Genomic DNA, 27827 nt, shown 5'->3' with positions numbered 1-27827 from the left:
TTCCGCTAGTTCGTTTCCCTACTGGCAAACTGCGTCTTCCTTGGGCAGAGCCCCTCAGTCTCCATGTTGTAGTAACTCCTCCCCCATTGGGCAGGATCTACCTTGAAGGCTCTCCACATGGTTGGAAAGACCATGTGATGTATTCTTCCACTTAAATATCCCCCCCTCTCTTGGGGCGAGGTGTGGTCTCCGCGGTGTCCTCCCCTTGGGAGGGACACCCCCTGACTAGACCTGGCGGCCCAGTCAGATAATCCCCCTTCTTTTTTAGGGAGTGGAAAAAGAGAAGGGGAAAAAGGCCACGACTGCGTTAAGCCTGTCTCTATCTCTGGGTAGTCGACTTGTCCCCAAAAAGGGCCGTTCGACACTCATAACTGTGTTGGGGGAGGTTATGTGTCGACCTGGTGCGCCGGCTATGAGGCACACAGCAAGTCTGCCCACCACACACCGCCAGTTCACGTAACACAGTTCAGCCTTGTGGCGTTTTGTATAGGGACCCCTAGTGTCACTACATCGACACCAACGTCGAGTGAGTGACAGATAGGGAACGTCATGGTTACTGGTGTAACCTCCGTTCCCTGATGGAGGGAACGAGACGTTGGTCCCTCCTGCCACAACGCTGAACTACCCGCTGAAATGGCCGGACCTTATATCGGCTCCTCAGCGTAAAACCTGAATGAGTGGTTGCATACCAGCTCCTTTTATACCCGTATGTTCGGGGGAGTGGCATGCAAATACCACTCGCCAATTTTCATTGGCCTTTTATCAAAGACCAGAGGTGTCTCGGGCTCCCAAGAGTGACCCCTAGTGTCACTACATCGACACCAACGTCTCGTTCCCTCCATCAGGGAACGGAGGTTACACCAGTAACCATGACGTTCTTTTTTGCCATTTTTGACCTAAAATTGACCTTAAGACATGCCAGTCTATTGCATACTGTGGCAACTCAAAAACAAACACAAAGACAATGTTAAGCTTCATTTAATGAACCAAATAGCTTTTAACTTTGTTTGATATAATGGCAAGTGATTTTCAAGTACCAAATTAGGCATGATTACTCGAGGATAAGGTGTTGGAGTGATGGCTGCTGGAAATGGGGCCTGTCTAGATTTGATAAAAAATTACTTTTTTCAAATAGTGATGGTGCTGTTTTTACATCAGTAATGTCCTGACTATATTTTGTGATCAGCTGAATGCCACTTTGGCGAATTAAAGTACCAATTTCCTTCTGAAACAGCAAAATCTGTACATTATTCCAAACTTTTGGCCGCCAGTGTATATCTAACAATACTCTAATAGTGGACAGAGAACATATTTCCCATGAACTTAATACAAACAAATGTTTTCCAGATAATAAATATTTAAATTACTTCTTTTCACCTTTGGGTTGTACACTTGGGGTCTAAATACAATAATTTTAAGACATGATTTTCAATCACATTATTAATTTAAACCGCACAATGAAGTCTTTAAGACATCACAGCATAATTTTCTGTTACTGCATTATTTTCTGCAAGCTGCTTTTAAACGATGTGTGTTGTGAAAAGTGCTATACAAATAAAATTGACATGACTTCTTTTGGCTTTAGTTCAATGACAATATAAACACCAATTATTTAATTTTGGAAACAACATGCTGTCTTTATAATATCTATGAATGTAAATTAGTGGCTAAAAGATTTGCATGTGTAAAGTTAGATTTTTAAATGAGTAAATTAATTTACAAGTGTGGATTTGAATACACGGAGTAAGATTTGTGAAAGCGTAACTCAAAAAGTGTAAAAATAAATTGCATGCGCACAGAATGTTTTCTCCCTTGCGCTTGAGTGAGAAAGTCATGCTAAAAGTGTAAGCGCAACAAAAGGGAAGACGGAACAATGTACAGTATATCGGATTATTTCTGAAAAATATTTTTGCCACAAACACAAGTCATACAATTTTTCAATAGTTTCTTTTTACACATAAAGACTGATTCTTCGTGGTCAATCTATTTTGCTGTTTATGACACTCTTTCTCAGAAGCCAGAAGAAAACAGATCAAATATGTTTTTGTGTTAATATGAAGTTACAGGTTCACAACACATGAATTACACTTATGCAAAGCATTAAGTGTTGCATTTTTTTTTTCGTACACTAGCAACTTGATTTACACCTTTACAAAATGTTCTGGAATTTTTTTACACTTGCATTTTGATTTAAGCTTTCACAAATCTTACTCTGTGCATGCAAATCATTTAGGGACTATTTTATCTTTATAATAACATCACACTTACTACAGTATAAATGAGTCTTTCCACAGAACATGAAACTATAGATGCCTTTAGGAAGGGGGTCCCTCAAAATGGTATCATCATATTTGGGGGTCCTTGGCATTAAAGAGTTTGAAAAACCCTTGTATGGGCTACGTTTATGGCATCAAACTACTTTTGTTTTATTTAAAAGAGCAACTTGGACATTCTGCTATTCTTGTGTTTCTAAACAAGTTAGACGTTTAGTATGAATAACACAAAGTTCACCTCTGTATTGTGCACTCTGGGTTCATTTGTCGGCCGAAGAGCAAGTATTTAATAATATGAGCCTGAACCACCATCTGAATTGCACGGGCTCCCCCCTGCAAGAGAACAGCCAGAGAAAATGTTGTTTTGTCTTTTATAAATTATGTGTACTCTCAATTTTGTTGAAAAAGATCAACATTACAGCCTACTAAATGAGCAAATTCAAAAACATTAATGATAATTATATCTTTTAAATGTAATTGCCTTTTCATAATGCAAGACCTTTTCATATAAAAAATATGGTAAATGGAAGACATAAGTGTGGAGGAGTGTTCAGGAAACATATTCGAAAACATTAATTTTGCAATTCCATTTGGTGACAGTAGTGGTGCAGAAATGAGATTGAGATTTTATAGATTGAGATTTCTATGAGAATGCTTGGTGGAGAAAGTTAATCTTGAATCTGGTTGTTCTTTACATAACTGTGCATTCTTACAGTAATGCCACTGTAATCTGCAAATGACATGGGAAACAACCAAAAAGGGAAACAACCTTACTCAGTCTGCTTAGTTGAAAGGGAGCACTGATCTGTGCTTATGAAAACCAATATCATTTGAAGCTCATTATGGAATGAGGAGGGTAGTGACACAATACTCAGAAAATGGTGTTGTCTGGTTTATTATAGATATGACTGAAATATACTGATGGCTTCTGCATGAGTAGAAAATCAGAGAAGTGATCTATAGGGTGTAACACAACAACCCGTCTTGAGTTATGTAACTTGCAGGTTTGGCAATGGGGAAGTAACTTTATTAATGTCTCTTGATTGTGCTTTACTTGCAGCACACTTCTGTATGCTGAAGTTCAACAATTTTCAGGGGTTTTGAAAATTGCTGGAAATTGCTTTTCCAACAATTTAAGGGATTTTGAGAATGTTTAAAATTGTTGGAAAAGTTAGAAATGGTCAACTCAGTATTTTATTCTATTATAATTATTATTTTTTGAGCTGGCTGATATGACAGTTTTTTTGGACATATACTGACACCTAGTGGTGTGTATGCAACATCGCGCACCATCAATAGTTAAAGGGGACATGAAATTAAAAATCAAATTTTCCTTGATATTTTGACATATAAGCAGTAACTCTACTATAAAAACATACTGTAAATTTCAGAACTCAAAACTTCCTCACCAGTCTAAAAAGAGCATTTATAGGTCCCACTCTACTGAAACATCTAATTTTAAAAACTGTCTTCGTGACATCATGAGATATTACTCATTGTATTTACATGCCCCACAACATGTCTCATTGCACCCTTGGCCCCGCCCACTGCCGTTCAGTTCGTATCTTTAACAGAGAGGGAGAGAGACAGACCTAGTGTGACCAACTGTTCCTGAACACCAAACGAGCCCCAACTGGACTATTTTTAAGTTTCTTGTGCATATAACATGCATTACACAGACCGTTGGAATGTTTATCATGCCGCTTTTTAAAGACGCGGTGTCAGTTACAACTCAGAAAAGAAGACTCCTTTCGGCCTCATTCAGCTGCTCTGCTTGCTGTTTTTGCGCCCATCTGCGCTATTTTTAATTGTTGGTGTATGTAAACAAGCACTAGCTGGATGTCTTTGACCATGTGGATGCATTTCTGGCGATCTGAGCCTCAGTGCACTATGTGTGTGTGTCATGTTTTAAGGTGCTTTGGACTGTGTATGTGCAGCTAATATCAGTGTGGACTGCTTGTGAACCAATCATAATACGATTCAAGCTTTGAAAAGGAACTATTATTGAAGAATGGGGCAGTTAAAAACACTTGGACTTGACATCAAAACCGTGAGTAAACCGTTTAGTTCATGAATATTACAAATGTCATGACTGTTTGATAGTTATGGTGCTGATGTGAGTGAAGTTTCAAATATTCAGATTCAATGTGTTGGATGTGCGTTGTGTGTAAACCCTGAAATTTAGTTTTATAATGTTGTGGAGAGCTTATTTATTCTTTTCCGATTGAGTTTCTAATATGGCTGTTTTTGAGGGGCTGCACAATGTTAGCCAATCAGAACAGTGGGCATTTACATTGAAGTTTAAAGGAGATGCTGAGGCCAAAATTGAGCGTTTGAGACAGAGGGCCAGAGACAGGGTGGAAAACTATCATTTATTCCTAAACTATGACAGTTTTGGTGCAAAAAAAACTTTACTGGTATTATCAGTGAACCTCAGGGAAGATAATACAATTATAAAAAATAGCATTTCATGACCCTTTTAATGGTTACAAGTGTCATTGTAGAAATGCACTATTCACAGTCATAATTATTTTATTTTTTTATTTTTTTCAGTTAACTAGTGTCGATAATAGGGGGTTACAGAGATAAAATAAATAGTCATGTGATATCAACAACAAGAGGAAGCCAAGCTCAATGTAGAATAAAATTAGGTAAAATTAGGTTTTCTATTCGGTTCCTGATATGAGTAGAAGATTCATCTCATGTGAGTGTACATGATTAGTGTATTAACATATTTTTCAAAAGTGCTCTTCATGTCTTTCATTTTTTAATGTGTGTCTAAAATGCACAAGCAAAAACATGTCACACTGACAAATGTCAGTTTTAAAAAGAATGGTTGTTCTATTGACTTCCATTATAATTGCTTTTCTGATCACAATATTTTTGTTTGTTTCTTTGTTTGTTTTAAATTGCTGGGGGAAAAAATCACAGTACTGATTTAATTTTAAAGTATTTGCTTATTTGATGATTATGTCTCCTATATTCTCCACTGAAAAAAGTGGTAACCTGAAGGATTTATTTCTAAATGATCGAATATTTAAAAATAACTTTTGCTGGTATAACCTAATTTGTCAGTAAAATTAAGTCACGTTAAATAACATTTGTGAATTTAATAAAACCTGTTAAATTAGATGTTCCCACATGAAGCACAAGTTTCAGATATATGCATTCGCCTTGCTAATGAGTTTTAGAATGTTTGTGAATTATTTAAATGGAATATTTTAAAAAATTTATCACAGCTTATTACTAGTCACCAACTTTTTAGGGTTTATAGCTTTTAACAAATACAACAATAAGCAATGGTCATTAATGACCAAATATTTTATTCAATTAATTTGAACCCTTATGTGGAAGTAAGTGTACATAACACTCACCCTCTCTGCCTCTAGGGCGTATGACATGTCAGAGAAAGGCTCCCGAAACTTGAAGAATGATTTTTTCCACTCATAGTTGAATACATGGAAGGTATTCCCAAACAAAATCTTTCTCAAATTCTGCATGAGTGACAAAGCAAAATGGATTATGTCAAAAAAAAAAAAAAAAAAAAAAAAAAAAATATATATATATATATATATATATATATATATATATATATATATATATATATATATATATATATATATGCAGAAAAAAGAAAGACATTAGAACTTGAGTTATTGATGTGTGATAAAGTATACACACATTTGACATTTATTTTTGTAACAATTTACATTTTGTAAATTTACAATTTAGAAACATAATTATAAGTAGTTACATGTTTATAGTAAAACACCCACACTATCTTGATCTATTGTTTATAGTCCTCATAAATAAATGATCAGTCTCTATCCTGGCACACATTCACACACGCCAAATGCAATTCAGTTGTGAGGCACATGGGAGGCAAAACAGCCAGGGTCAAGTAACAGGGTCATGTTCCACAACTCACCACTGCAATCTCTGGTGACAGCGGTTGCCCACCCAGACTTGGAGACACTGCAAGGGTATGAGGTATAGAGTAAGGCACTGTTAACAGGTTGCTCTGTACACTGATATGCTGGGCAGAGGTTGCAGGTCTTGAAGAGTCTTCACTGTCTTCATCAGCTTTAATCTTCTCAATAGGTCTCTAAAGTATGAGTGAGGAAAAAAACAACTAAAGACTTTTAACATATTTAATGTAACATTGTGTTACGCGTCAATGACAAATAAGGTTGTCAGAGGTGATAACAATTAGAAATTTTTTAAAAATGTAGTTTAAAACATGTCAAGTTTGTAGAAATTTAATCTTTGTGTCCATGTTGGTTTCACAATTTTTTAAAAAACATTCATAGCAAAAGATAAAAAAAAATGATTATTATTATGTAAGTCTTCATCAACTAAAACTTATTAAAATACTTTCTTTGAACATTGAATACATGAAAGAACATACAACTTATTTGTTAATTTCAAAAAAGTTTTCAAACATATTTTTAAAGACAAGAATGTCAAGAAGTTTTCTCAGGGTTACTCCAGTGACCTAAACAAAGTGTGCCTTTCCATAAAAACATCAAAATGCTAATATTTTATATATTTTTTATATAATGTTAATGCTTTATGACAACATTTTATTTTTTTATTTTTTTTACTTCACAAACAGTAATGAGGGTGTAAAGTTAAAGAGGTATAAAGAAGGCCCTCTCCTTTTGTTTTTGTTTTTTTTGTTTGTTTGTTTTTTTTTCACATGACAACTGAATAGCCACCTACTGTTCATGGGTTACACCACATTTTTTTTTCAAATATGAAATATTAATTAGTATATAAAACAAAATTGTTTCACTGCTTTTTTTAAAAATAAATAATAATAAAACATTATTCTGAATTACTATATAATATAGTAAAATGACATTGAAGTCAGTAATTGAAAACATGTTCATCATAAAAGAGGTGTAAGAAATTATTTTTTAATTTTTAATTTTTTATAATTTAATAAATCTGGACAAAAAATAACCTCACTGACCCTTCATTTAAAGTTGTATACGTATGATGCCTTACAGTATATAGCTTTGCATTTGCACAATGTTTGGAGAAAAGTGTTGTGCAAAAATATGAATATCTGGCTTTTTATCTAATTAACTGAAGAAATAATCAACAGATTAACTGATTATCACAGTTTTCATGTTAGCAGCATTAGATCTTTGCTTCAAAAACATCCTCTAATTTCATTGCTTTATAATGATTATTTTCTGCTTATTGTATAGCTCTTCAAAGTCAGTTTCAATTAAGACAAGGCAGATATCCTGAAGGCACAAAGTCCAACTACAAATCTGAAGAATATGAGGATGCCAGCTTTGTGATTGTGATTTTAGAGGTGAAAACAGATAACTCACATCCTTGTTTCTCTTCACATCTTCTTGGAGAAGTTCTATGTAACTCAGTCTGGAATGCTGCAAGTTAGTCCTGATGGTTTGCAAAAGGCCCTGATAGTCCGTCGTGATGGGTTTCACAACGACTGTACCACTGCACGAAAGCTCACTTTCAAACATGGTACTAACAATGCACCCAGTTAAACGCCTTGCAGTCAACGTCGTACTAAACACACAGCTCTCCACAAGTCAACTGAAGGCCACTAAAGGTTGGTGAGAGGATGGCAGCAAAACTAAGGCACATGCATACGCTCGTCTAATTGGCTGACTGAGAAATGACATACATGCAGCTACCTGAGAGCACAGTGTCTAAAGTAGGCCTATCAGTTATCGAAATATCAGATTTAAACACATAAGAAGTAGGCTACATTTTGACACGTGGGCGTTAAATAAATTTTAGAAAGCAACACAAGATGCGTTCTTGCGTTCAAATCAGCTAGGGAGAGCGCAACGCAATTGAATAGAAGGGAAAGCTCATATGCGCGTGATTGTGCCGCAACGGTCAAATCGAATAGGCACACAGAACAGCAATTTAACGCTGGAAAAGTAGCGCCGACGGAACACAAGATCCGTCATGTCTTAAAAATAGTGCTAACAAAATGCAAGAAAGCATTTTGTGTGTCTAAATTTAGCCTACGGAAGAAATAGAAAACATTAAGAAATCTAAACTGCAAGTAACGACTACTTACTTTAACAACGCAGTCCTGTAATTCCAACCTGCAACGGTAAACACACGGTAAGTTAACTAAATGGAGGTTTGGCTAGCTGAGAGAAACAGCAGAGAGCGCGTACCCGCGAGAGTTAAATATTTCTCTCCATTTATCCAGGTCTGCTATCTGCTGGAGAATGTCATCCAGTTCACTGCTTGTGTTGTCAGTGCTGTCAACACCGTCGTCCATCTGCAAGTAACAGGAAACATCACATCAGTGTTTTGTTCGAGTTCCAACTTTCCCGACTCATGTAGTAGGATTAGGTGTCATAACAGTCCCGCAGCTCCCCCAGGTTTACGAAACAAAAGAATATGTAAGTGAGACGTCTTGATGATTGGGTTGCAAACAGGACCTAGTCTCGTTTTAAAGACTTAAGAACGCGTCCAGTTTGACACTTCCTTTCTGCTCATGAGTCAAAGGATGCTAAAGAGCAGTGGCATTACAGTAAGCTGTGAAGGTATTGAGAACTGCACAGTTTGTGGGATCACTTGAGGGCCTAGTAATAATAAACATGTAATGTTTATAACATGCTTGACCACCCTATTATGGAAAGATATATGGGAATTTTAATTTTCAATATATTTATGTTAACAGTAATAATATCATCATTTACAAATATGTTTGCTAGATATCATTCACACACCATGTAGTGGCTAATTTATTCACTGAATATCCAACCTGTTATTGAGCAGTATGACTAATTAAATCTTGTACATGTCCCTTTAATTAAGGAACATAAAGATACTTGTTAAAGTATGTTTTATTTTTCAAAAGTTTCAAAGCCGAAATGTCATTGAATTAATAAGCAGTAATTCTGACAAAAATGGAATCATAAATTGTGCTTCTTTAGCTCAGATCAAACTAAATAAATAAATAAAAATTCCAGGCTGGTCCAGCAAATTTGCATTCTCGAGTTTACTGCCAGGTGATGTCTGTATTAAAAAGGTGATTGGCTCTTTTACCTGTAAGGCAGGACTTTTATTGGGTGTTTCAGTTTCTTCTATTAATTTTAATTCAAGTGGTCCTTCTTTAGCTAAAGTATCTCTGGATATTATTTCTGCCCTACAAAATCGTCCACTTGCCCTTTGATTACAGTGCCATCTACTGATACTTTTTAGACATTAATGCTAGTGTGTCCTCTACTAGGTAAGTGTTACAATGTTTGTTTGTTTTTGTTTTTTCAATTACACTTTCATTATTTTAGCTGGTATTTTAGCTAGGTGAGAACTCAATCACATTAATCATAATGTTTCAAGATTTTTTTTTTCTGATATTTTTATACATCACTGAGGGCAGTAACAGAAGCTGTATCACAGTGTTCAATGCCTTAAAAGCACAAATACCCATGGGAATGGGAATTTCAAGGATGTAGACCAGTAAATGATGCATATCAAACTTAACAACACCTTTAAAGTGCTATATATGGTGACTTACATTTAATTTTTCTGGTTAACCATCAATCAACAATAGTCTTGGTCCTTATCGGTTCTGAGCACAGGAAATATAGTGATATAGAGAATATAGGTCATGTATTTGCTTCACCTTGCAAAAGGGCAATGCATAATGCTAATGAGAACAGGGGAAAAGACCACTTTAAAACTAAATTGTTGAATTACCTGTTAATAATGTTGGTTTGACAATGCAATCACATTTGAAGAATGGGACCAGAAATAATAAATAAATCAATTTAAATCGTATCCCATTAATGATGCGTTTCTGCAGGCAAAGACCTAAGATGATAATAGAAAAGAAAACCTGCTCAAATGATGATGTGCATTAAATCTAATATATATTAAACTGTCTTGAAATATAAGGAAATAAATAGAAATAGTAACTTTGATTCAATTCCATCTGTTCATCCAATACAAGAGTTTTGTTTAACATTATTAAAGTTAATTAATTAATGAATTAATAAATTGTAGTGTTTGCTGTACCTGTTTACCCTTTTGTGTTGCTTTCATTCAAAAATATAGGTCAATCAAGTCATTTAAATCTTCTATGCATTTGTTGCATTTAATTAGTTTTATTTTATTTTTATTTTTGTTTTTTTTTTACAATCTATGTCACATAACCACAGACCATATCGTTCTTCCTGTCATTAGATTGTTGACACTGCATTGTCATATATTTAAAAAGCCTACCTTGTCTTTTCTTCAGAAGTATCAAATAGCTTAGCTGCAGGTTCAGGTGAGAAACCTTTAGACAGTGATGTCTACAGTTCAAACCTGAATGTGAATAAGCCCATCAAGGTACTCCTTATATACCTGACACTCTATATTCACATAGTAGACACACGCCTACACAACTTGACAGAAAGACTGCTTTCATTTTACAGTTTCCTGGCAGCAGGTCGAGTACTTTGTTTCCCTTTTTTGTTGGTTAAAATTCTATGGCAACAAAGCAGTGCTCTTTAATGCCAGTTGTCTTAAGTGATGACAGCTGCTTTTATCTTCTTTCAAGGTACTGTTCCTGGATGCTTAAAGCCTCTAAAATGCACATACTATGTTGATTAATTTTACAGACTTTGTATACTGTCTTTTTCATTTCCAATTGTTTATACAAATATAAAGCAGTGAGTTAAGTAACAGAATCCACAATGGTTCATAACATTTATTTCGAGTAAAGGTCCAGAATTTATACTGACAAAAAAGTTGTTCCAAGTAGCCTACTGTTGTTGTAAAAATGATGAAAAATAGCTAAATAACTTTGAATCGATTCAATTATAAAGCCCTTTTGGTTACACTAATGCAACATATCTATGCTATACATATTAGTGAATTTCTGTGAATACAAATTGGCCCCTCTCATTAATTTATATGTCAGTTAATTAAATGAACATAAAAATATTTTTCAAAATTCCATTTGAGAATCTTTCATTGTTGTTTATATTCTAACAAAAAATAAAAGCGTGTTAAATTATCATATGATTAATAAAAAAAAATAAAAAAAAACTATTATCAGTTATTATCAATAATGTCCCCATGATGATAACATGACAAGTAGCATAGTTAGTCAAAAACAACATGAACATGAAAGAATACGAATGAGTGCTACTCATTACAAACAGCTATTGGCACATTCTGAGTGCAAGTCTAAACACATAACACAAATAAATATAAAATCAAATCTACCAAGATGCAAATAGAATAACATTTTGAACTCTTAATATTAGTTCAATGTTTAACAGTTAGCAATAATATTAAAACCATATTGATCATGAAATCATTGATAAATCAATAGCAATCTGATGTTAATCTGACATCCAAGTTGGGTGGAAATAAAAATACTTAAACATATCAAAATACAGTGGCTCCAAAAAATATTTGGACACTTAAGTCACACTTAATGTATTTTGCATTAGACAACAAAATATCAAAGTGGAACATCTGCAAACAAATGTTGTTAGACCAAAAACAACTTTTCAACCAATTGACCCCAAATATATTTTAAGTCGATATGACATCAGATCCCATCAAGTTCACGCAGGTGTAGTTCATCACATTAACTATGGACATTATCCACTAATGTAATACAACGAGAAAGTGTAAAAAAAAACTTTTTTTTTTTTTTTACATGATAGTGTTTTATAGAAACATCTTCATGTGTGACTGTGTATTCCACTTGGTTGGATATTTTATTACCTAATGCAATGAAAATCATACATTTTTAAGTGTGGCTTAAGTGTTGAAATAGAATAATTATTGCACCCCTTTGCGCTACATCTGGATTATTAAAGATGCAAAACAGTTGCAACAGGCATTTGAAACTGTGACCCTTAATTGCTCCAGTGATTGACAGAATGAATGCTCAATGTTTGAAAGAGCAGGTTCCCCCATCCTTCAGCCTCCCACTTTGAGATAAGAACCCTTCTCATTCAGAAGAGCATCTCCAAGTTCACCACTTAAGAGGCTCAGATGTGCCATGTCAATTCAAACAGAATGGAACAACTGATGCTGCTATTCATAAAACTCCTATTGAAAAGTGCTGCAGGGGAGGAAGCAGAACAAAGAGTTGGTCAGTACATGAGATCTGCAGCTCCGGTGGTAGCGTCAGACTCTTTGGCCTCCTGAAAAGGGAACTGGATGCCTGTGAGGCGGATGAGCAAGATGTTGAGGCCGTGCACAAGAAAGGTGAGGAAGATGAGCCAGAAGGACCTGTCGAACTGCTCGCTTTGCGTCTTGTAGATAAAGCTGCCCTCATTGAAGTTGGAGATGATCTCAGTCAGGTGGTGCACCTTGACCTCAGAGGTGAATAGAATAAGGACCAAGCAGCTTAAGAAACCTGTAAGAGTTGACAATCAAAGATGTTACTTTTTAATAAGAACCTCTAATAGTTTAATAGTTAAATGAATAAAAAATAATAACTTTTTTTTTCCAATAAAAGGTTTTGTAAATAAAATGTTTATGATTATTAAAATCAACTCTTATGCATGTTATTAAAACCGTCAACTGTCAATTCATAAAAATATTTCCAGTACATTTTATTTGTTATTAGTGATGTTCATTTCACGTTTTAATTTAGTACAATAAATTACATTAAAAATCTTGACAGCTGGACGAAGCACAACAGAATGCAGTGATCTTGAGATGTGATTTTCAAAGTTTCAGCTACTTCTAACTTGACATACGTCATGGGGTAGATTCTGGGTGCATGGGGGGGTAGGTAATTCCCCCAATAATCAGAACTGTCAAGTTGAGACAACCAATTGAGACTGACTGTGTGAACAAATCGTTCAGTCCAATTTACAAACTTTTTTTTGACAGGATTTGTGTTAAATTGAGACACAAACTGTTCTAATCAATTCAGTCCAGTTTGGATTGGCTCACTGAAAAGAACTGGTTCAAAAGAATTATTCGTTCACTAACCTGAACCGGACACTAATTTACAGTAAGCACACTTTCTACCAGTCAAAAAATATTGATATGATATGAAATTATTGAATTAAGAACATTTTTATAGTCTTTTTTTTTTTCTCTAAAAATAATGTTTTGCTCTATAGGAAGGGTCCATTGATATTCAAGGTTTTTCATGTTAAACATTTAAGAAACTTTATTTTATTTATTTATTTTATTTATTCATAAAAACCAAAATCATGAAATGTGCACCACTGCATAAGAAACATTGACATCAAACCTGACACACAACATGTTTTCGTGCCATATTTGAATGTACGAAAATGTGATTTGAGAGTAACGAGAGAGGAGAATATTCTAACCTTCCTGTTGTATTCACAGTTTTTTTTCCTTTTTTTGTTTTGTTTTGATGATGATGATGATGATGATGATGATGATAATTACACCATTTCTTCTTCCCTAATGTAATATCAATAAAATTATGCACTTTGGGGATTTTATTCTATTTTGTTCTTATTTACATGTAAATTTCTCTATTTTACCATTAGTTTGCATGTGCAAATAAGTAAATGTATGAAACTTTAGTACAGTGAAAACCTATACTTTTATTTCTTCAAGTTGAAACATGAAGAAAACATCATAATGTGAGGAGGCAGTTTGCTGCCATTTGGTGAAAAAACTATAAATAACATGACTTGAAAATCATGTCATGACAATAACAGCCAGTAGATGGCTGCAGGGTCACCTAAACTATAAAACATTTTGCCGTGGTGCTGCTAAAAAATGTACTGTGAGCTAGGCTTGACAAGGCCACAATTATAACTTAGAGCTGTGGGAATATGTCTTTGTTTCCATAACAGAAAGATGTAGTGTTTTGTCTGGAAGGTGAGGCACCTGCATCTAAGCGTAAACTTTCTCACAGTGGAAAAGGTATACTTTTTTACATTGCAGTCAATCCGAATTTGTTCTTTGAACTTTGTTCTGTCTGTGTGTGTGTGTGTGTGTGTGTGTGCGCATGAGTGTGTGTGTTCTGTGTTCTCCCTTCTGGCTAGTCTCACCTATTTATTTCTGTGTGTGTGTGTGTGTGTGTGTGTGTGTGTGTGTGTTGTGTTTTGTGTTCTGCTGTTTTAGTCTCACCCATTTATTTTTGTGTGTCTGTGTGTGTACAGGTTTCACTATATTTGTGAGTGCCAAATGTTTGAAAACGTCCTGACTAATATAGTGAAACTTGTTGAAAACCCACTAGTGAGGACATTTTAGGTGGTTCTCACGAGTAAAAATCGGCTATAAATCAGCCAAATTATCTTTAAATCTGCTGATGTGCACAGGTTTCTGTGAGGGTTAAGTTTAGGGGTAGGATTAGGGGATTGAAAATATCATTAGCCTGCTACGAAATCAGTGGAAGTCTCTGAGATGTCCTCACTTATATAGTGAAACAAACATGTATGTATGTGTGTGTGTGTGTGTGTGTGTGTGTGTGTGTGTGTGTGTGTGTGTGTTAGAGGTCTGCAACCCGACCCGGGCCTGACGGGACCCGAAAACCCAACGGGTTTCAGGCCGGGTTCGGGTCAGTTTTTCAAGTAGGAATGTTGCCCATATGCTTACATAAAATACAGCCTATTGCAACAGTACTTGCTAGGAGAAGATATTAGATAGTAAACTATTTCAGATTCGGAACAGGTTCGGGTTTAAAATCTGATGGTATTGTTTGGGCCGGGTAGGGTCAGGCCACACGGTCTCGGGTACAGGTCGGGTTTAATTTTAAGCGGTTATCTGAGTTACCGTAGACTTTGTCAGTTCGAACCAGTCTGGCCATTCACTGTTGACCTCTCTCATCAACAAGGTGATTCCATCTGCAGAACTTCCACTCACTGGATGTTTTTTGATTTTGGCACCATTCTGAGTGAATTCTTGAGACTGTTGTGTGTGAAAATCCCAGGAGATCAGCAGTTACAGAAATACTCAAACCAGCCCATCTGGCACCAACAGTCATGCCATGGTCCAAATCACCGAGATCACATTTTTTCCCCATTCTGATGGTTATTGTGAACATTAACTGAAGCTCCTGACCCATATCTGAATGATTTTATGCACTGCAGCCACATGATTGGCTGATTAGATAATCACATGGATGATTGTTGGTGCCAGACAGGCTGGTTTGAGTATTTCTGTAACTGCTGATCTCCTGGGATTTTCACACACAACAGTCTCTAGAATTTACTCTGAATGGTGCCAAAAACAAAAAACATCCAGTGAGGGGCAGTTCTGCGGATGGAATAAATATTTATACACCGATCAGCCACAACATTAAAACTACACGTAGGTCCCCCTCGTGCCACCAAAACAGCTCTTACCCGTCAAGGCATGGACTCCACAAGACCTCTGAAGGTGTCCTATGGTATCTGGCACCAATACGTTAGCAGCAGATCCTTTAAGTCCTGTAAGTTGCGAGGTGGGGCCTCCATGGATCGGACTTGTTGGTCCAGCACATCCCATAGATGCTCAATCGGATTGAGATCTAGGTTATTTGGAGGCCAAGTCAACACATTGACCTCTTTGTCATGTTCCTCAAACCATTCCTGAACAATTTTTGCAGTGTGGAAGGGCACATTATCCTGCTAAAAGAGGCCACTGCCATCAGGGAATACCGTTGCCATGAAGGGGTGTACATGGTCTGCAACAATCTTTAGGTAGGTGGTATGTGTCAAAGTAACAGACACATGAATGCCAGGACCCAAGGTTTCCCAGCAGAACATTACCCAGAGCATCACACTGCCTCTGCCGGTGTTCTGACAATCTGTGCTACCTGCTCAGGACATTGATATGTAAAGTTAAAACATGGGTAGCACATGTCGGGAGGCACGGGAGAACCTGTTGGTACAGTATGTAATACTACAGCATGACATGTGTTAAAAACCTACGTAGCACATCTTGTCAGGCAGATAATACCTATCAGGTTTGCTACCAGAATAACAATCAGATAGTGTGATATGGTGTGAGGCTGTACTAAGCCCTACCCCAAACCCTAACCCCAACCCTAAAACTATGCGAATATAGCGTTTTTAGCACATCCTGATGGGTAGCATATATTTTCAGGACACCGGCTTGCCTTCTTCCCATAGTGCATCCTGCTGCCATCTCTTCCCAGGTAAACAATGCACATGCACCCGGCCATCCACATGATCTAAAAGAAAACGTGATTCATCAGACAAGGCCACCTTCTTCCACTGCTCCATGGTACAGTTCTGATGCTCACGTGCCCAATGTAGGCGTTTTTGGCAATGGACAGGTGTCAGCATGGGCACTCTGACTGGTCTGCGGCTATGCAGCCTCATACACAGAAAGCTGCGATGCAATTTGTGTTCTGACACCTTTCTATCATGGCCAGCATTAAGTTTTTCAGCAATTTGTGCTTCAGTAGCTCTTCTGTGGGATCGGACCAGACGGACTAGCCTTCACTCCCCATGCACATCAAAGAGCCTTGGGCACCCATGACACTCACCGGTTCACCGGTTGTCCTTCCTTGGAGCACTTTTGGTAGGTACTAACCACTGCATACTGGGAACACCCCACAAGACCGGCCGTTTTGGAGATGCTCTGACCCAGTCGTCTAGCCATCACAATTTGGCCCTTGTCAAAGTCACTCAGATCCTAACACTTGCCCATTTTTCCTGCTTCCAACACATGAAATTCAAGAACTGACTGCTCACTTGCTGCCTAACATATCCCACCCCTAGGTGCCATTGCAACGAGATAATCGATGTTATTCACTTCACCTGTCAGTGGTTTTAATGTTGTGGCTGATAAGTGTGTGTGTGTGTATATATATATATATATATATATATATATATATATATATATATATACATACACACTACCGGTCAAAAGTTTTGAAACACTTGACTGAAATGTTTCTCATGATCTTAAAAATCTTCTGATCTGAAGGCGTATGCTTAAATATTTGAAATTAGTTTTGTAGACAAAAATATAATTGTGCCACCATATTAATTTATTTCATAATAAAACGAAAATTTAATTAAAAAAAAAAAGATTTTTTTTTTTTTTAAATTGATAACTTGGACCAAATAATAAAGAAAAGCAGCCACTAAGTGCCCAACATAGATGGGAACTCCTTCAATACTGTTTAAAAAGCATCCCAGGGTGATACCTCAAGAAGTTGGTTGAGAAAATGTCAAGAGTACATGTCTGCAAATTCTAGGCAAAGGGTGACTACTTGGAAGATGCTAAAATATAACACAGTTTTGATTTATTTTGGATTTGGAACATAATTCCCATAGTTCCATTTATGTTATTCCATAGTTTTGATGACTTTACTATTATTCTAAAATGTGAAAAAAAAAAAAAAAAAAAATTTATAATAAAGAATGAGCATTTCAAAACTTTTGACAGGTAGTGTATTATATATATAAATAATAATTTTTACTTGCCGCTTGTTTCTTTAAAAAAAAAAAAATGCAAAAATTGTGGTTACAGTAAGGTACTTACAATGGAAGTAAATGGGGCCAGTCCATAAATGTTGAAATACTTTAGGCCTACTCACTGTTTCAAAAGTATAGCCACAAGACACAAACATTATGTGTTAACATGATGTTAGTGAGACAAAATCGCTTACTAACCTCATCTGTATAAAGTTATATCCAATATCACAACTTCATTGCCATGACAATGTAACATTCGTAAACCTTGTAAGTGATTTTATCTCACTTTAAAATTATGTTAACATGTATAATGTTTACGTCTTGTGGCTATTTTTTTAACAGTGCATGCTGTAGCATTTATAGACTGGCCCAATTAACTCCCATTGTAAATAAACAAGGGATGAGTCGAGATTATTTTCTGAGGTAATCAACGTTATGCCACAAATGCTGTCTATTGAGCTTAACTTGTATTGAACCTAGAACATTCCTTTAACACTTAATGCACTACATTTTGAAAAGAAAATATATATTAAGAGGCCCATTTCAGCATAGTTGAGATTCATTGCAACAACATCAATAAATTCATGAGTTTAATTATGGTTAAGTATTCTAATATCAGTCCTAAGTATTTCACAACAATTTTTAAGGGAAAACCAAATATACTCTCACTTACAATACATGATATGATAAAACTTGCTATATCATATCAGTGCCAACTAAAATTATTTGCCTCTTAACAAAACTTATACATTTGCCATTTAACAAAGTATTCTCAATCCACATCACTTGCAAGTGATCCTGCTTTAATTTTTTAATTTCTGTCTTGCGTCTTTAATGGTTCAATTATGTGGAGAGGTCAAATGGCCTATTAAATGGCCAAATGTGCCATCCTCCATCAGTACATAACAACAGAGGCACCTGACACTACAGATGAAGTGGAAATCTGGACAGTTGGACCAAGCGCATTCATTTCCATCAGTTTATTTATTTATATCTTTCTTCTCAGGATAGCTGAGATCACTCTTTCACTAGTAAAGAGAAAGTTATTGACAATTGTAGAGGCTCATTTTCTTTGTGGTGCAGTAAAGACTGTGCATTTATTTTGATTTTTATTTTTTTGGGATGTGTGAAAGATTTAACACATACTGTATACATCGGGATCTGGATTCTCTCCCTCGAGAATTTCTACGCTTTACTGACAGGGCAAAAAAATGAACATTGCCAAAATAATTATAATTACTTGCTTAGGCAATTAGCAGAATACATTGAATATTTGTATGCTATATACAGTACACTAATTTTGTAAGCATTTATAACTTTTGAAATGTATGTAAGACATTTTCCATGCTCTTTGTCTCTTTCACTGTGAGTTTGTGTTCTCAATTGGAAAAAACAAGTCATACATTATATATTTTAAGAAAAGTCTTACAGCTTATCATGTTCCAGAGGTAAAGGCCCAGGGGTCCATGCAATGTCTCATAGGGTTTTCCAAAGGCATTGTAAAAGAAGAACGCAGAGGACACAGAAGAGAAGAGGATGAGCACTGCGCAGAAGAAGATCACGGCCACATGCAGACTGGCTGGAATCACGTCCATCAGGTCAGGAAAAACTACACAGAGTGGAAGAGTTTTCCAACATAATTACCATCACTTGAGTTTAAATTAAAGGATTAATTACATTCTTTAAAGGTTGCACATTTGGAAAATTAGCAAGTGAGGATATAAATGATGTTTAATATGTGAGAAAAAGGTACTGAGTACCTGCTTTCAATTTGAAAAGTCATCAAGCTTGTACTAAAATTAATTTTATTCTGGTTATTGTGAATAAGTGATATATTGTGTTTGTTCCTCTTTGACTCAAAACCATAATTCCCAATTAATGTTGAGATTTATATTGTAGTAATTTATCTAAAATGAATACTCTCATTAAAAGTTGTCTCTGTTAATCTAAGTAAAAATGAATTTACTGCATGATGACAATTCCTTTGTTCTGCAACACATTGGCAAAAAACAGCTTTCAAATCTGGGCCAGTACTAAACCTCATTAGGAAAGAATGCTCTAGTAAATGAAGCTGTCATAACGGCCCATCAATGAAGCCCCATTCAAAGTCCCCTGAATGAGGCCACTGCAAATTCCTACCAAAAATGAATGAAATGCAAAAGGCTACATAGTATACACATATTATTACTACCAGCGTAGTTTTATCTATAAAATGTTATCGTCTGACAACCAGAAAGTGTTTTATATAGGCTATTGTTTTATAATTTTAAACCTGATTTTTTTTTCTACCTTTCTGCAAAATAAATGACTTTTGGTTATTCTGTTACATATGCTATGCCATTCATAGAGTTTTAAGTGTGACTTAGTTTTCCAAATAGGCTACTTATTGAGGCCACTGTATTTATTTTCTTATAATGCATTGTTTTGTGGTTTAAATAATAAATATTTAGTGAAGAATGAATTTCTTTTGCGTTTTAACACTATTGCTTTCTCTTTCTTAAGATCATTAAGTTACTCACAAGAGAATTGAAAGGGTCTATCACCCAGACCACACTGTTTCATCCCCTTGCCATGGAAAAGTCCGTAGTTCGCCCTTCCGATAAATTTGTCCAGCTCCGGTCCCGTTGCATTGACTATCTGTGCGCCCGTTTTGCACAGAACCGCAGCCTGAACCCAAAACTGAGTTCCCATCGCAGCCGCGACGATTAGAACACATGCAAAAGAAAGCACACCAGCAAATGAGAATATAACTTTCTTTTGAAGACTTGGCATTGTGCTTCTAAATGCGACGCGAGCACTGTGGTCTCCGTAATCAATTGATATCCAAAGGTTTGCGCACAATCTTCCTGTATTCCAATTTGGAAAATGGCATTGTTGTCGATTTCAACTCAAGGCTGAAAATTAGGATATTATGAAGTAATGTTACTTAACAGAACAAGCTTGTTGAATAAGGCTGGATCCCGACAATGTCTCCTCTGGATAGAGTTACACAGCGCTCCGTCTCCAGGTTACCGGTTTGAATTTCTCGCACCATTGGTCGTGGGATGATGAGTCTGCACTGACCTTACATCGGATTGGTTATTGGATCAAGATGTATTTGCATTTATCAAAGCAATTTAGCTGCTCTAACTGCACTTTAAATGTCAAGTTAAATATGTGTGATATTTACAGATTTATTGAGCCAAAGGAAATTAAATTCTACAATCCCTCTTAATGAAATAGTGTATTTATTTCATATACAGGCATATGGGGATAGAGGGTTTATTTGTCACGTTTTACTCAAGTGAATGTTTTTCAGGGTAAGATAATTTTAGCAAGTCAATTTTTTCATAAATTTTTTCAGTTCATTCTTAAATGTTTTTTTTTTTTATTAAAAATAATTTAATTTCAGTTCATTTCAGTTTTTGCCATAAATTCTAAGGGAAACGTTTTTTGACATATTGACATTATTTTTATTCATAAAGCACAACTTGACTGTTTTTTATTTTATGAATGAACCCTTTAATTAAATTATTTTAATAATAACCCGTGTACATTGCCTATTTTCTATTTATTATCTGTTTAGAGTTGTGCTCCCACCTCTTTAGTAGGCCTATTGCTAAACCTTTCTCTTCTGAATAGTGTAACACACGCAAAAAAGGCAATATTGCAATATATATATATATATATATATATATATATATATATATATATATATATACACACACACACACACACAGTATATATATATAGAACAGTTAGTTCCAGTCCTCGAATCTGATTGGACGAGAGATGTTTCATGAGTACTGATGGTCTCGCCATCAGCATTCGGACGCTTCACTGTGTGTATCACTCCGCTTGTGTTCATGTCGTTCTAAATTAAAGTGTAAGAGCAGTGCAGATGTGTTAAGAGCCATCTGTCTCTTTACATTTAATTTTGTGACATTACATATTTTAGCCAGCAGGTTAAGGCAAAAGACCATTTTTGTGTGTAATATCAGCCAGTTGGTGACGTGAAGTGAGTCAGTGTTTATATTCAACAGCACTCTGTGATCGCTCGTATTACTACTACACTACTAAAGCTAGGAAATAGCTTTAAATGGTTTAAACTAACAACTTCAGCATTAAGGCTCATCACAGCTGAGAGACACAACAGACTGATTAATTACACAAACTCAAAGCACTTACCTCTTACCGGAGTTTCCACATTGGAGAGAAAATACTGTTCAAAATGGTGGAGGAGATTGTGGATTCTATAGCGAATAACTCTTGTGCACCAGCTACTGCAAAGTAGGGAGGACTACCCCTGCTTGGATGGCTATTTTTCCACTGAGAAAATAGGATGCATTTCACCAAAATGACATTATCTTCAGAAAGCTGACTAACAGATTACAACATCATCAACAGGTGATTGCACACACTCCATATATATCTCTCTCTCTCTCTCTCTCTCTCTCTCTCTCTCTCTCTCTCTCTCTACACACACACACACACACACACACACACACACACACACACACACATACATCCTTGTTTCTCCAATAACATGTTAGAAACAGCCCAAGCTGTGATTCTAGTGGTTCTGAAGTGATGTTTTTGAGAGGCTTGGACACATCATTTGGTTTGAATTAGCAACGACAGGTTCTGATCCGTGGCATAAGAAAGTAATTCCATGCACAAATGTGTTTTTTGTGACCGTACTCAGTTTTTCCTAATTTTTAAAAATTTACTTGTTCATTGAATTGTTGTATATAAGCAATATCACACATGTAATCATGCTATATGGCCCTAAATCAGCACTGCTGTGATTACCAACGTCACTCAGCCTGCGGCCGAATCACAGCAGTGCTTATGTAGGGCTATATCGTACTCTTGCTCATGTGAAATTGCTTATATATATATATATATATATATATATATATATTCTTGATAATAATTTTTTTATTGTTTTCCTATAAAAATATCAAAAAATCCTTAAAACAAGATCAGTTTGATGTATGTAAGGGAAGTCAGCAAGTCAGATCCGTAACTTCGGGATAAGGATTGGCTCTAAGGACTGGGCCGGTCGGGCCAGGGTGCAAAGTGGGGCTGGGCCCGCGCCGCAGCTGGGGGAGCAGCCGTCCCGGGGCACCTCCGCCGTGCCTCCCGTACGAAGCGCAGCGTGCGGCCCCCTCTCCCCTTCCCCTCTCTTCTGTCCAGTCGGCCCCTTCGTGGGGGGAGGCTGGGCAGCTTGCGGGGGGTCACGCGGAGTGGGGTGTCCGTCACGCCGTGACTAGGGCGGGTACGGCAGGCGGTGTGCGCCTCGGTGCTACGGTGGCAACTCTGGATGTGCGCCGGGCCCTTCTCGCGGATCTCCCCGGCTACGGCCCGGGCCGGGTCCCCCGTCTGTGCGTCCTCCGGGGCGCGTGATGCGCCAGCGGGCGGTCTCCCTAGCAGCTGACTTAGAACTGGTGCGGACCAGGGGAATCCGACTGTTTAATTAAAACAAAGCATCGCGAAGGCCCGCGGCAGGTGTTGACGCAATGTGATTTCTGCCCAGTGCTCTGAATGTCAAAGTGAAGAAATTCAATGAAGCGCGGGTAAACGGCGGGAGTAACTATGACTGTTACATGGCCCGAGCGCCTCCTCATGACGACCGCTGGATAGGGTGGGGGAATCCGGTGATATATTCGCCGTCCCACCTGAACTAAGATCCGGGCCGCCCCCATGTGGGCCAACCACCCACCTGGGGGGATCTGCTGGTTACAGATACAATAAAAGATAATAGAAAACCTGGCCCATCTGGAAGCCAGGGAAGCAGCAGCCATGTAGCTCTGGCAAGGGCTGGTACTAGTACTCTGACTAAAAGGATGACTCCTAAGACATCAATCACCTGCAAAAACTGTGACAAATCCTTCCCTTCCCTGAGGAGTCTTGGACTGCATAGACACCATCGGCATCCTGAGGAACTGAATGAGGAGAGGTTACAACAACTTACTACAAAAAGGACAATGTGGTCAACGCTTGAGGATGAACATCTGATTAAAGTGGCTAATGAGGAATGGAGAGAGTCAATGCTGAAAAAGGATCATCTGAGGATATTACATCTAACCCTCCCTCACCGCTCCACAGACGCCATCAAGAAGCGACTACAGACCTTAAAATGGACACCCCCCTGCTGGAAGAAGATCTCCGCCAGTCATTCTCCTCGGAAGCAACCCCAACAATCCCGCAGCCGGAAGTTTCGATACCTCCAACTCTGAGAAGAGATAAGAAGAGTGAGAAACGAGGTGTGAGGGGAAAGATCTGGGATGAAAAGGAAGACAAAGACCTTCTGGAGTATGCCGATAGTACTTGGGCAGAAGGTATGCTTAAAAAAGACCTGGCACGCAGCCTGAGCAAAAGAATAATAGGAAGATCTGTAGAGTCTATTAGGAAAAGACTACAAACGCTCGGCTGGAAACCTCCAATTACAACTGAGGCAATAAGGCTTGAACCTCAAGCACATACAATAACCCTGCCCACGATAAGTCAGAGAACTGCTACTTTAGGCAAAGAACAGGAATGGTCATGGAGAGTGAGAATGTTAAACAAGGCAATGGGAATGTTGGATGATCCGAACATAGGCAGTGATGAATTGAAGGAAATAACAAAAGGAATGTTGGAAGGGCAAATCACCATTGCTCAGGGAGCTGTGAGATTGCAGGAACATGTACACCACCACATTCCCCTTAAATGGAAACCACAACAACCTAAGAAAATTCAAGATAAATTACCGACGTCTAATAAGAAAATCCGCCGAGCAAGATATGCTAACATTCAGAGGCTGTACAGATTGAAAAGGAAAGATGCAGCCCATACGGTCTTGTAAGGCCGATGGAGAGAGGCTTATAGAGGTTTGGACAGTGGAATAGACAGAATGGAGGAATACTGGGCTGAAGTTTACAAATCTACAACAACCAGCAACAAAGGCAATATAACACCAGCAGCGGGGGAGACTAAATGGGAATTGGTAGCCCCGATTGAAGCAGTGGAGGTCACGGAGGCTCTACGAACTATGGGACACTCAGCACCTGGTATGGATAAAATAACATCACTGCAAATACTACGATGGCACCAGCCCTCGGTGGCAGGATTATTCAACCTCTTCTTGGTAACAGAAGCTCTGCCCACAACACTATCTTGCGCAAGAGTAACATTCATGCCTAAGGTAGAACACCCGTTGACCCCAGGGGTTATAGGCCAATTGCCATTTCACCAGTGCTAGCCTGGGCCCTCCATAAAATCTTGGCCAAACAAATGCATGACCAGATTACATTCTCTCTGCTCCAGTATGCATTCCTACAAAGGGATGGCTGTCTGGAAGCGTCAGCCCTACTCCACGCTCTTATTAGACGTACCCATGATGAAATCCGTCCTATGACTGCACTTTTCCTAGACTTAGCAAAGGCATTTGACACTGTAGCACATGCAGCGATATTACAATCGACAGAAGGTGCTGGAATGCCACCTCCCCTTCTAAAATATCTGGCTCACCTATACAGTCACTCTGAATTACATCTTGGAGAACCGACCACATCATGTGGGAGAGGGGTGAGGCAAGGGGACCCTATCTCACCAATTCTATTTATCCTGACAATGGGAGACATTGTCCAGAAGGCGACACCAGAGATTGGTCTAGAGATAGGGGAACAACTAGTGGCAGCCATGGCCTAAGCCGATGACCTAATTTTGCTGGCAGAACATCCGCAGCAACTATAGGAAAAGCTTGACTGCCTTTGCGAGGCCCTGGAAGGGTCAGGATTGTCACTAAACATTAACAAATCTGCCGCAATGACAATTGTGAAGGATGGAAGACGGAAGCATATGGTACTGCTTCCACATTCCTATACCACCAAGGACGGATTAGTACCACCAATAAAAACGACTGACAAACAATAATACCTGGGAATAGAGTTTGAATGGAAGGGAAAGATCATACCCAAACAAACTCTTGAACTAGAGAGGATGTTGAATGAAGTCACATCAGCGCCGTTAAAACCATACCAGCGGCTGGAACTGTTAAAAACATTCTTAGTTCCAAAACTAACCCATGAACTGGTGATTGGATGTGCCCACAGAAACACAATTTCAAAGATGGATGGGATGATAAGGAGAGCAGTGAGGAAGTGGCTCCGCCTACCTACGGATACACCCCTTGGCTTTCTCTATGCCCCATTAAATACTGGAGCACTGGGTATTCCTCATCTTGGTTTTTCAATTCCACTGCTACAAAAGAACAGATTCGAAAAACTGTTATCCAATAACAACATCTTTGAAAAAGCTTTGACTGGACAGCCCTAATTTAAGACAATACTACGCAGAATCAACATCCCCTGCAAAATAGTTCAGGAAATTGTATGTAACACCAAGGAAGCGAAGGAGGAGTGGACAAAACTGCTACAGGCATCCGTAGATGGGAGAGATCTGATGATGGCGTTGGTAGATAAAGCCAGCTTCCAATGGTTGGAGAGGCCTGACAATGTCTTTCCACGCCTCCATCTACGGGGAATCCAACTTTGTGGAGGGATATTACATACTAAAGCACGGGCAGCAAGAGGAAGGAGGAAGGATAAGGATGAGACAAGATGTCGTGGAGCATGTCAAACTAAGGAGACTTTAAATCATATACTACAGATATGCAACATAACACACGACGCACGATGTGCCAGGCATAACAGAGTAGTAAAGCTGATTTCAAAGCTCCTAAAAGACAAAATAGATCAGACATGGATTGAACCGGTCATACCCACCAAGACCAGTTTCATTAAACCTGACATCATGATCACCAATAACAGTCATATAACAATAATGGATGTGTCAATCGTTGCAGGCTATAGGATGGAGGAGAGCTATCGGTTAAAGATCACAAAGTATGGCTCTCCAGACAACAACGCAGCAATTACAACATGGACAGACACAAAAACCCCGATAACCCACATACTGATAATCATCTCCAGTAGAGGATTGATCTATGGACCATCAGGGAGGAGACTGCGATCATTGAAACTGTCCAACCGCGATCTGTCAGACATCAGCCTCCTATCAGTTCTGGGATCACTTAAATGCTATGATCTCTATAAAAGAGGAACCTATGACATCAAATTGAGGAACGTACCATGCATCATGACCTGCTTAGCAGCGATAACCTTGCCAGAGCTCACAGATAGCGCCGGAATGTGGCGCCTCAAGCATCTAATGGATTATCTCTACAAGATGGATTGATAACATAATGTAAATAGCCAAATACCTCATCATCTAATTAGTGACACGCATGAATGGATGAACGAGATTCTCACTATCCCTACTTACTATCTAGCGAAACCACAGCCAAGGGAACGTGCTTGGCAGAATCAGCGGGGAAAGAAGATCCTGTTGAGGGTGGTGCACCTCGGCTTGAAGCGATTTCATGCAGCCTGGATGAAATGAAGCGGAACTCGAAGCATTGTGAGCAGGTGCCTCGCTGACAGTGATGCAAACCATGGAGGGTGGCGCCCCTTGGCTTGAAGCAGGTTCTTAAAGGCCTGGATGTTTGAATCTCTAGTCAGCAGGTGAATGGAGCATTGCAGGCCGGACACACACTTTTTTTTCACACCGCCTCTTACCTCTGGTCGATTGGAGTACGTGACGCACCTGGGGCAGGCCCCTGCCCGGTCTTTTTGGCTGCTATGGGCACCCGGTTCCTCCCCGCTCAGCGCGTCGGCTTCCAGGGGTGTTCCCTCATCGGATTGCCCCGAACCCCCGCCTTGGGAGACTCAGATGGCCGGTCTACCTCAAAGGCACGAGCACGGCGGCCGCTGCGGGAACAGTGAGGGAGTTCACCCCTCCGCCGCCTCCCCTTCGTCCCCGAGAAACACACCTTTCCCGGTCACATGGCTCTAGGGCCATACCCCCAAACACTTAAGCTGGAGTACAGTCCGCTTCGCGCCCCTATGAGCAGCCGCGTTTCCACCGCCCCACAAGGCGGAGGGCATGAGACCCGTGTGTAGGACATCAGTGCGCGATCGCCGGTCACGTAGGCTTACCTGGTTGATCCTGCCAGTAACATATGCTTGTCTCAAAGATTAAGCCATGCAGGTCTAAGTGCACACGGACTGTACAGTGAAACTGCGAATGGCTCATTAAATCAGTTATGGTTCCTTTGATCGCTCCCCACGTACTTGGATAACTGTGG

General features: G+C 38.4%; 2 protein-coding genes across 3 annotated transcripts in view; both read right to left on the bottom strand.

Annotated features, from left to right (window-relative positions):
* Positions 1-9077, bottom strand: part of mindy4b (MINDY family member 4B) — a 29869-nt gene extending 20792 nt beyond the window's left edge. Inside the window, exons 1-5 of one of the 2 annotated variants that reach the window (XM_051679777.1) lie at positions 8447-9077; positions 8344-8371; positions 6202-6378; positions 5648-5767; positions 2512-2606 (exon numbers count right to left, since the gene is read on the bottom strand). In XM_051679777.1, coding sequence (XP_051535737.1) covers positions 2512-2606; positions 5648-5767; positions 6202-6378; positions 8344-8371; positions 8447-8553 — 527 coding nt within the window. In that variant the 5' untranslated portion in view covers positions 8554-9077. Of the gene's footprint in view, positions 1-2511; positions 2607-5647; positions 5768-6201; positions 6379-7618 lie in introns of both variants that reach the window. The other variant, XM_051679776.1, reaches the window with a different exon arrangement.
* A 1892-nt stretch (positions 9078-10969) lies between these two features.
* Positions 10970-20653, bottom strand: clrn1 (clarin 1). The gene is made up of 3 exons (XM_051679805.1): positions 20176-20653; positions 19086-19265; positions 10970-12645 (listed from the first exon to the last, which is right to left on the bottom strand). The coding sequence occupies exons 1-3, from the start codon at positions 20426-20428 to the stop codon at positions 12380-12382; spliced, it is 699 nt and encodes a 232-aa protein (XP_051535765.1). The 5' UTR covers positions 20429-20653; the 3' UTR covers positions 10970-12379.
* Between the last annotated feature and the right edge of the window lie 7174 nt (positions 20654-27827).

This window comes from Myxocyprinus asiaticus, chromosome 39, assembly GCF_019703515.2.
Source record: "Myxocyprinus asiaticus isolate MX2 ecotype Aquarium Trade chromosome 39, UBuf_Myxa_2, whole genome shotgun sequence".
NCBI classification, from domain to species: Eukaryota; Metazoa; Chordata; class Actinopteri; order Cypriniformes; family Catostomidae; genus Myxocyprinus; species Myxocyprinus asiaticus.
This window is presented reverse-complemented; position numbering and strand designations above follow the sequence as displayed.

Bases quoted from the DNA above. Each gene is read 5' to 3' on its own strand.
- clrn1 (XM_051679805.1), bottom strand. From the start codon at position 20,428: ATGCCAAGTCTTCAAAAGAAAGTTATATTCTCATTTGCTGGTGTGCTT. The intron at 19,266-20,175 runs GTGAGTAACTTA...CACTCTGTGTAG, and splicing joins TAGACCCTTTCAATTCTCTT to TTTTTCCTGACCTGATGGAC. The intron at 12,646-19,085 runs GTAAGACTTTTC...CAACTCTTACAG, and splicing joins CCTCTGGAACATGATAAGCT to GTTTCTTAAGCTGCTTGGTC.